Source organism: Azolla caroliniana, unplaced genomic scaffold, assembly GCF_043228905.1.
Source record: "Azolla caroliniana isolate FFs.n. ecotype wild unplaced genomic scaffold, voAzoCaro1.0.p SCAF_6, whole genome shotgun sequence".
Lineage (NCBI taxonomy): Eukaryota > Viridiplantae > Streptophyta > Polypodiopsida > Salviniales > Salviniaceae > Azolla > Azolla caroliniana.
Genome location: NW_028230441.1, coordinates 5,684,446 through 5,695,628, shown reverse-complemented (window position 1 = coordinate 5,695,628; position 11,183 = coordinate 5,684,446). Strand labels below are relative to the sequence as shown.

Here is an 11,183-nt window from a genome sequence, read left to right as displayed (position 1 = left end):
TTCATGGGACATTAAAGTACCCATCAAAATCCTATTCCCTACTACTTACTAGTCCTATGTTATTTATACATATTTGTACATGAAGACAACTTTGTGTCCATCCGTGCACACCCTCGTTCCCGCGCTCTCCGGCTCCTTTTCTCCTAGTAGCCGAATTCTCCACGACAACGTGCATGTGATACGCTATAGCATGTATGTGCCAAGTGTGAATACAATGGAGGAAGTATGCTCATGATGCTACCTTAAAACTACAAGGAATAGTCATGTATATGATTGTATATTTGACGTGTTGGTTAACCTATAACACTCAATTATAACACAAGCAGTCACGAGTTCGGATATATAACTCTATATGCCTATCCAATCTATTGTCAACATTTCTATATGTAATACATCTCTAAGGTGTGAGATTAGATGGAGGATATGTAATAGAAAATTTGTAGTAACACATATACATCTTTGTGAGCGCAACTCTTATACTTACCTAATCGATTCTCAATGTCTCTAACAATAATTATGTGTGCAACTCTTGTTTGATTCCTACAATAGCTTTAAAACTTTTACACATTAAAAATATCATTTTTGTGTTTATGCATTCTTTAAATGTGAACAATTCCAATTTAGTGGTTACTGGTTAGACGTGCATGTGATGCTAAAAAATTTTGAAATTCAAAACATATTAATCACATTTTATTGTTTTCAAATCGAAGCCTCTTAATGTTTATAGCTACAACTTATATTATTGTATTAATGTTTATAGTTGTAACTTATATTATCCTATTAACGTTTATAATTGCAACTTTTATTATCCTTCTTAAGGTCCTCAAGATATTTGAAATAAGATGGTTGGAGAACGTATTTAGGTGAATGACCAATCTTTTAACATTCCTATCAAGGTTTTAATCTAGACAATAAATACATTTCAACTTGAGGTTTTATTACCTTGCTTAAAGTTTTAAGTTCCGAGAGAAAGGAACTCCTACTAATATACACCATCTTCTATCTATTGATATCAGTGTATGCAATGGTTGCACCATGCTTTAGCACATAATCTCTTGTTCCACCCACCTCAAAGATAGTGAATTAAAACGTTATGCTCGCAAATTGCCTCGATGGTTCACTTTTGCAAGTAAAAGTGTGTATATACTTCCACATGGATATCAATGATCACTGTGTCTATATTTACTTTCGCATACATTTTAGTATTATATACTTTTATCGCAGGGTGCATTTCATTCATGTGGCTGTAGTTTAGTGGTTAGAATTCCACGTTGTGGCCGTGGAGACCTGGGCTCGAATCCCAGCAGCCACATCATGCACTCTTGAACCTTATTTTAGGGTTCATTGCTCGAATTGCAAAAATGAAATGGCTTACAAGTATTTAACATCAATCAATGAATGGCCATCAATATTTGTCCGTTAATAAGTCCTTTGCTTATACAAACCCATGTTGTTATTTCTCGAAAGCTTGTTTGCAGCACTTACAAATATCAATGTGCATATATCTTTATGGAGTAACGAAATGATGGCCATGTATGTGTTCGTTACTCCATAATGATCTCAATACATCGTGCGCTTTCATCTCCACCATCCACATGAATGGCATTGCCATCTAAATTACTGAAGCAATTAATATGGCAAAACATTGTCTATTAACCCCATAGTGATTGATGTGATAATGTCACTTCAATCACCTACATCCATAACACTAGCATGTCATTGTGAAAACATTAAAAACAACATACATACCACAACACTTGGTTTCCCCTCACGAATCAGTACTCATAAAAAACAACAAGAAGTAAATATTGATGTGGCACAAAAATCATCAATTGCCAAATGCGGGATCCATTAAATTCGAATGTGGGGTCCACTTCAATGTAGCATAAAATAAAGAAAAACATAGGGTCCATACCTATGTGGCACAAAGGTATTTGATGCACAAAGTACAAAATTATCCGTTGTAAAAAATTGTGATGTCCGTGTTTTATGTGGCGCAAGTTAAACCGATAGTTTCTTATCATGCACCTAGAATAGAATAATTAGATGTACCAAATAGTGGGTCTTGTTCGGCTTATCAATGCTTGATGTAATATAATCAAGCAAACAAGTTAAGATCTAACCCAAGCAAGCCAAGTTGATAGGAAAAGGTTACACAACTAAGTTGAACTAACCGCTTGGATCTTCAACTAGTTGTGAAAACTGATATTTGATACGCAAATGAGACACACACATATGTATCTAAATGCATGCAATGGAGCTTGAATCACACCCTTGCGATTGTTGAATGAAAGTTATACCACAAGATCATTGTGAGAACTTACATCTTGTAGATATTACATCAAACATAAATAAGTTGAAACAATGTTTGAAAGAATTACCAAAAGAACGAGGTCATTGATGCCCAAGACATGTACCTCACATGGGTTTTGACTTGTAGGAGACACGAGACAATATCTGATAATGTGACCAAATCCATTCCATATAAGGCCTCATGCATGCTTATGTTATTCTATGCCGAGATCCACTTAGGTTATCTTCATGCACAATGTGCGTTTAACAAGTAATTAGTATTAGTCCTAGGTTCATACAACTACAAACCAATGCCTTAACCATGATAAATTTGTAGTGTAGGACCTTTCCCACGCTCGGTTACACTTGATGCTTGCACCATTGCCTTGTCATGAACCACTTCGAGGTTGCTCATAATGATGAGTAAAATATTTGGGATTTTTCTTGCTATGGAGAAGGAATAACAACAATGATATTAAGTAGGAAAATATGTTTATATATATACATATTGCTTGAATGTTGTTGGGTTGCAACATGAGATGATGGGGATATGTTGGGAGCAAAGTGTGGGAGCAAAAAAGGAAGCTTATCTACTTCTCATATCAACTTGTCCTGCATTTGGGTGTTCATACTAGGATGCGTCAATCTAGGAGATGTTTATAAGGAGGAGATACACACCATGCTAGCCCAAGACACATATTCTCTGACAATAGTCTCAAGAACTTGAGATGGCCCAATTACCTTCATGCATAAAATTACCAATGACTTTTGCCCCACATTTCAATGTGAACTATTATACTCATCAAAAGTGACCACAAAATATCATGGGAAATGTTTCTTTATTGATCTGAAAATCCTCATAAAATTACAAGAAGTTAGTAGAAATATTCTATGTTTGTGCCAGATTTTGTTACCTTTGTCGATATTTCCAATTGACAAGTTCAAAAAGTTGACTAATGTTATGGTGAATGAGGACCAAACTTCTTCACATTTACATTTACATTCACATCGAGTAGAATCGGACTTTCACGTGTTAATATAAAAGAAATGGTTAAATTCACTAGACAATTAATAAATCAACTGTTCCAAAACACCTTCCAAAAATATCCAAAAGGCCTCCATATACCATATCTTATTGGAGGTTACTAAATACTCAAAAGTCTTCGAGTTGTTATGTCGCATGTGGTGATGCTTATGAATGGCTCTCAAAGAGAATAATCTATCCACTAACCATGGCAAAATAGAAAATTTTACAAAAGAGTTTCCTAATATCAAAACTTGTGATAGCAAGTTATATGAATAAGCAACCATATATCCAATGGATGTAATTGTCAATCAAGATCCTACCTCGCTTACATATGTCTACGCGTTCTCAACAATATTTTTTTAATTGCTAAAACAAATTATATATATATATATATATATATATTGTTCTCCTTTTATTGTGGAATGCGTTCAATTAGACCTTGCATTGCATGGTACGAAAGCACTGAAGTTTTTTATCTTTTGATTACCAATTGAGGCGATATATGCACATTATTCCTGTACGACAAATTGAAGGAGGTAAATTATTAGTAAAGGTAAATGTTTGGATTACTTGAGACAAATTTCTTGTCATCACATCATCACATGACATGCTCAATGGTAACAAAATGAACATCTACTTTAATTGCATGTATTTTTTTGCCTTGAGCTTGGCATCACATGAACACAACTCAAAAGCTAATTGTACCACATGCTATGAACAATATTGTCAATTTGTTTAATATATTTGTAGGGATCTACACACTTTCAACACTTGCAACTCGTAGTTCCCGCACTCAACACAATCAAGAGTTATTGATAATCCTTGGGATAAACAAAGGAATGGAGCAAACATACAAAATAATCCTCAATGAAAACTTTGCTATGTGTTCTTTACAAAAGACCTTACCATGATACCTATAATATAAATATTAACATTACTTTTCAACATATTCTCTACTGTTTTACACTCTTTTGTGTTCCGAACTTTGTTCTTTTATATGAGGTACATGAAAGATCAAGCATGCGAAATATTTGCGAAGGAGAGAATGTGTGCACATGCACACACACAAAGTCAGAGGAAATTATCATCTACACAAGGAGTTGTCATCTAAAGTTCCTATGAACATCTGGAAAGCATTACCTTGAAGATGTTTGATAATGTGTGGATGTACCACATATGATGGATAGATTATTCTCATAGAAGTTAAACCAAACATTATTCAAAGTATCTTACATATATCATCTTCAATCATTCAATTACTTCAATCTACCCCAAGTTGTAACATTACTTAGAGACAACTCATTTTTAACTTTCAACATAGCAAATGCCTACTCTATAATGTAGAACTATATTTGAATATAAAACTTTTTAAGAAAATGGTTTAGAATTTTGCACTTCCCACAAAATGATCCGCTCTGTTGTAAGGTGAAAGTTTGAAGTACCACCTCTTTTTTTAATTATAAAGGAGAAACTACATTTTGATTTCAAAGATGGTAGTACATGGCAGATCATAATATATTCTCCGTGACACAATGAAAATTGTCTTAAACTGGTTAGTTGATTACGACAAAACATTTGCTTTCTCTTGTTTGTGAAAAGTATGAAAAAGATGTCTTGTTGGACGTATGCAAACGTTAAAGAGAGATGCAAAAGCCAAAACCCACGTGAATGATGGATATAGATAGATATACATCTTTTTAATGTCCATGGGAGACTGATTACGATCTATTAAACAACCCTAGTCCATGGCGAGGATCGAACCTAGAGAGAGAGAGAGAGAGAGAGAGAGAGAGAGAGAGAGAGAGAGAGAGAGATTTTATTATCATCTTAGAAGTCAAATATGATCTATGATACTAAAAGTAGAACATGTTCTCGAATTATGTGTGGAATTAAGTAATGATTTCAATGTTCAAGAATTTTACTAATGAACATTGCAATTGAGAATATACATCGCGATTATGAGAGGACTTTGTGTATGGGTGGGATCATATTGATAACGTCATCAACAACAAAGCTTGTATTGAAGTGTGATAGTTAAATTACTAAACTTATTCAAGGAAAAAAAAATGCATAGTCTCCTCGTTTATGCCCCAACACCATGTCTCAATCGAAGAGAACGTGAGCTAAGTCATAGACTCATATGGAAGGAATGGTGCACATGGCGGATAAAGGGATGTGCTCTATTATGTATCGATTAGTGTTTGTTTCCTAGTTTTGAGAAGAATATGGTTTTATATTTTGAGGGTTTGCCTTGAAGTAAGGATCCTCACAATTTAAAGATTTGAAAGGTTGATTAAGTTGCAAAACAAAACTTTACATGAATTGGTTTCCAAATTTCCTTTCATTGTGAGGGACACTGAGGCAACCGACATTTGTATCAATTGGTCAACTAATGCCACATCCCTTGACATTGCATTGGTGCCTAGGGATCAATCATGATATGAGGTGTTGGACGATTGGTAGTGCATCATGTTTCCCTAGGAGCTTCAACAATGTCAAATAAGAATTGTTATGACTAGGAAAGTCTCATGGTCCAAAGACTTGTAATGTTATCATAGAAACTTCACCGTCGATCAACATGCAACATGGCAAAGTATATATTTTTATTCCATGTTGTTTATGGTGATATGGTTAGGTTGGACATTTGGCAAGGGATAGTCTTGAGTTATTATCACCCTCACCTACTTTGCTATTAATTTGGGGACATAGAATATATCCCCCCCTATTGGTAGTGTGGTAGTGAAATGGATTTAATTCATTGGATCACTTTTACTTGTAACAAGTTGAGAATGGAACCAAAAAATTGTCAGTTGTTCGCATAATGAAACTCTTTGGATCATAAAAAATTATCTAATTTCATGTCATTTAATCACCTAGAAAAGCATAATACACTCAAACATCTGACGCATCATGACTAAACTCGAGGCACTCAAGGATGCCTTAATCAATACAATATCCCATTGTGTCCTAATTAAAATTTCACCCTAAGAAATTAGAGCTTCTACTCGTCTTTTTAACAACGAATTAGCACTTCTCACATCCAAATCACAACATGCCCTTCCAATTGGACCTCAAAACCGAGCACTAGAGCTTTCAACCCACTAGTTTGGCGAGTGATCAACTATTGCCACTTCAACCTCATAGTGTATCCTTCTTGTTCGATGCTTTATTCGGACACAACACAATACCTTTTCGGACATTTATTATTACCTTATTAGCATACCATTATATTATTGTTTTACGTTTTACCATCAAACAATAGAGCTTACTAAAGGGACCTCGTGAACGTAAATGCCATTGTGCCCCCCAAAAAGCAATTCACGGCTCAAATATATAGAATTGCGAGAGAGCGTGATAGATTTCTCTCTGGCCATCAAATATGTAGCTTGTACTCATGCATTTGAGTAGACATGGTTGGTTCTCCATGCATTAGAGGAGACACATGCAAGGCCTTAAAACTATGCATTATTAGCTCATATGCTACTCATATAAGTACACATGTAGAGTGTTAACTTTTAAGCTAGGCCCAAATATGTTCTACTATGCATCCTTCCGATTCAAAATAAAAAACACTATGGTATTTTTGGCGATAGACCATTAGGTGATGGCGTCGCAACAACACATCGTGCCCTTTGAGCTCAATAGAGTTCAATGATTCTTAATGACACCAAAGATTGAGTGTAGAGTACCTATATCGTTGTAGTTCGTAGAAAATAGCCATCTTTACATGAAACAGTTTGTACATGAAAGAGGCTTGGCTACTATACTTACAGCTTCGACATCATAAGAGCATATGCTCCACAATTGAAGTGCCCAAAAAGTCATTGCCACCTTGAGAATGCAATGTGTCCATACATCCATGTTCATGTGAACCCATCCTCAAGAAGGCCAACAATTGAAATGCCCAAAAAGTCATTGCCACGTCGAGAACGCAATGTGTCCATACATCCATGTTCATGTGAAGCCATCCTAAGGAAGGCCAACAATTGAAGTGCCCAAAAAAGTTGTGGCCACCTCGAGATCATAATGTGTCCATACACACACATCCATGTTCATGTGAACCCATCGTAAGGAAGGCCAGCAATGCTCATGTGAACCCATCCATCCATGTTCATGTGAGCACCAAACAATATAGAGAAATGTATAATTTAATGGAAAACAAGAAATCATTATGTATGTATGTATGTATAATTTAATGGAAAACAAGAAATCATTATGTATGTATGTATAATGTATGTATGTATGTATGTATGTATGTATGTATGTGTAATTTAATGGAAAACAAGAAATCATTATGTATGTATGTATGTATGTATGTATATTATAATGATTACACACATTCTCTTGGATTGAGCTTTCTCCTAGGATCCCCCCTCCTTCTGCACTGCACTGCACTGCTCTGTTCTGCTCTGCTCTGCTCTGCTCTGTTCTGTTCTGTTCTGTTCTGTTCTGTTCTGGGAGTTATGATTTCTTTCAATTCTATGTCTTGTACACACCCCCCACAAATGTCCATACCCACCACATGCATGGTACAGTGTCAAGGAAAACCAGCAACAATCCAAAAGAAAAGCAGGCCCATCTCCACAAAAAGCCTCGGAAAGCAAAACCCATCTCTTGAGATCCACCAAAGCCTCAGAAGAGCCACAAGGAAAGCAACCCATTTTCCATGGAATATATATAAGAAAGCCTCAGCCTCAGCAGCAAAGGCTCAAGCCCTTCTGGAAAAGCAAAAAAAAAAAAAAAAAAAAGCAACCTAGCTAGCTCTATGAGAAAGCTTCATGCAGAAAGCTAAAAGAGAAGCAGCCCACTACCTGAAAAGCAAAATAAATAAATAAAATAAAAACAAACCCATCTCCCCAGAAAGACCTCAAGAAAGCCAAAAGAAAAGCAATCCATCTCCAGGAAAGCCAAAGGGAAAGCAACCCATCTTGAGAAAAGCTCACAAAAGTTTGGGTTTTTTGGTTTTATCATCATTTATTTCTTAATGCAGAAGAAAAGACTCGAACCTTGGTCTTTTGAGGTTCTGCAAGCTATGGAAACTCACCTTGGTCTAAACCAAAAAGACCAAGAAGAATGTGGGCAATCCTCTGCTCAGTGTGATATGGACATGGGTCCTGATCTGGAATTAGAGTGCAAAGTACCTCTTCCTCATGGATGGGAGCAATTCTTAGACCTTAAGGTATTTTTTCCTCTTTCCAGGATAAACTTTCTTGTTAAATATTGTTGTCTTTCTAATGCCTTTATCAGTTGATTTTTTCTGTTTCTTCTTCATTTTTTTTGCTGTGATTGCTTTGTCTAGATTCGGAATTAGTTTTTTGGATGGATTGCGAATGAATTGTTTGAGCAATGTGGCAGGAAATATAAAATTGTTTTGAGGAAACATTTGGCCTGAGTTTTCTCTAATCTAGGCAATTGTGAGAAAATACCACAAATTTGTAAGAAGTTTACCTGTTATGTCCTATCATTTTCTGCTTTCTTCATATTTCTTTGCCATGATTTCTTTGTTGTAATTCCTGGTGAATTATGAATGAATTATCTGATCAATGTGGCAAGGAATATGTATGTTTTGTGGGAGAAAGTTTTACGCCAATTTTTTCCTTTTTCATGTATAAAATGATAGAGACGGGACGACAGAAACTTTACATTGGATTTTGTCCAACCTACTCTCAGTTTTCATTTCAAGCATGGAATAATATGACATAGTGAGAAACATACCACAAATTTGGAGGATTTTAATTGAAATTTTATATCGTTCTATCAGTTTTGTTCTCTTTATAAATATTTTGGACCTCCTGGCTGCATCCTCTAAAACAAATTCGACTTGCATTTTGGTGAATTTATTTTCCAAACATATCACAGAAATAATAAAGAACTCTTGGCCTATGTGTTCTGCCTTGTAGTCTCAAGCATATTGGCATCTAGCTTCTGTAGATCCCATGAAACTTTGATGTTTGTCTAAACTTTTTAGGGTTAGATGTGACATACCTAAACCCTTGGTAGAGACAGATGAGTAGATATGGATAGATTGGCATTCTAGAGGAACTCAATTATGGCTGCAAATATAATGATTTTAACTGCTGACATTCTGTTGATGACATAAGTAGCTTACCACTGAGAGAGAATTTTCCCCTTTGAATGCAGACAGGCCAACTATATTACATCGATTGGAAGAGCTGTCGGCGATCATACACAGACCCCCGGAAGGTTTTCCACAATGTTGGAAAGACGGGTTCAAGATTATTTGATTCTCAATCTGAAATAACTCAATCCGGGTCTATGCATGGTGATCCCGATGATGATGAGGCAAGAACCAAAATGCACGCTAAAAATGGAGCGATTCATGATGATGATTATGATGATATTGATATAATCACTTACCCCATGCTGCAAGAAGATTGGGATTTAATGGCATCAAGGGGGTGGACATCCTCTGTGGCTGATGATGATCACTCTGAGATTGGGAACGAAGTGATCGACAAGATTCAGATTCCAAATATTAGGAAAGAGGAATGTGAGGTTGAGTCAATAGCCAAAATTGCGTTGTGAATATATAATCACTTTAAAAACTTCTGAAATAACCCAATATAGGAATCCATGGGTATTGGACCCTCTTGTTGTATTAAGAAAATCTTTGGTATTCCCTTATTCTTCTTCTTATTATTTCTTATTGGGGGGGTTACCATGTATACCACGAAAAATAGTTGGTTAATCGAAACCCATGTTATATAATGGGCGGGTGGAAAGGAAGTTTTTCTGCTTTTCTTAATGCTAGTCTCTCTTTGGTTTCAATTATTTGCTGAGAGGGATTATTGTTCCCATTAGAGATCTGATCCTCCATATTTTGCTGCCCATTGTTGTGGATTTCATTTCTTTTGGGGGATGTTATCTCTTAATTGCAAGTAGAATAGATTATTTATCACATGTTAATAATATTCCCCTTGTTGTATCTATACAGCAATACTAGTGTTAGTGACTTAGTAATACATCTCAAGATTTTGGATTATGTTGGTTTTTGTAAGGAATACCTCATGATATGGTTCATAACCAATGTTTCAATGGTGGTCAATCTTTATTAAAAATAACATGACATTAACATAATTTGAGTCTCGTTTAAGATGGAGGTATCATGATTTATAGGTTTGCACCACTCTGTCATCTGGATTCTGAATGCAAAAAAACAATCCTTGTTAAAAATAACAATACATTCAAGTAATTTGAGCACATTTCTTCCTTTGATTCCCCTCAATTTTGTCATTTGTCATAACTACTAGATATCATTTGTGATCTTAATGATTATCTTGGTGATTGTGGATGCCTGAATTTTTACATACATTTAGTTCAACAATAAATAATAAGAAAGCCCTTGAGAACATTCTGCAACATCTTCTCCTTTCAAATCAGTAGCCCCAATAGGAAATGTGCTTTCAAAGAAGACTTATGTTCAAAATAAGAAACATATTTAATTTTTAAAACTCGGCGAATAAGTCAAAAACTTGAATATCGGCAATTCTTCTTTGATGTTTTGTTCCTAATGTATACCTAGTATGCCATATATTCGAGTCCATTCTACTGTTTAAATTTTAAACAAAGATATATAAAGCACTCATAAGTTATAACCAACACTAAAAAGGCACTCCAAGCATAGATTAGCCATATAGAAGTAAAAGCATAATTAAGGGTTAATTATTGTGACATAAATTTTATTAATAGATTCCCTATGTTTGTCCATGGCAAATTGTAGACCTTTCTTAATGGATAGGTAAAAGAGTGGCATTCTGTGGAGGATTAATTATGTGATCAACAGTAAGTTAAACTTAAGTTTCAATCTATTAAAAAGATTTTGTAAAGAGGGGATTTATCGTAT

The 11,183-nt window shown here is 35.2% G+C and overlaps 1 protein-coding gene and 1 non-coding gene across 2 annotated transcripts; both read left to right on the top strand.

Annotated features, from left to right (window-relative positions):
• The first annotated feature begins 1,240 nt into the window (after window positions 1-1,240).
• Window positions 1,241-1,312, top strand: TRNAH-GUG (transfer RNA histidin (anticodon GUG)). The gene has a single exon. It is a non-coding gene; the product is annotated as a tRNA-His (tRNA).
• Window positions 1,313-8,225: 6,913 nt separating this feature from the next.
• LOC147862803 (uncharacterized) lies at window positions 8,226-10,108 on the top strand. Its single transcript, XM_087320638.1, has 2 exons — window positions 8,226-8,498; window positions 9,461-10,108. The coding sequence occupies exons 1-2, from the start codon at window positions 8,304-8,306 to the stop codon at window positions 9,863-9,865; spliced, it is 600 nt and encodes a 199-aa protein (XP_087176764.1). The 5' UTR covers window positions 8,226-8,303; the 3' UTR covers window positions 9,866-10,108.
• Window positions 10,109-11,183: the final 1,075 nt, after the last annotated feature.

Excerpts from the sequence above, each read along its gene's own strand:
- LOC147862803 (XM_087320638.1), top strand. The coding sequence starts at position 8,304 with ATGCAGAAGAAAAGACTCGAACCTTGGTCTTTTGAGGTTCTGCAAGCT. Across the intron at positions 8,499-9,460 it reads AGCAATTCTTAGACCTTAAG|ACAGGCCAACTATATTACAT; the intron begins GTATTTTTTCCT and ends CTTTGAATGCAG.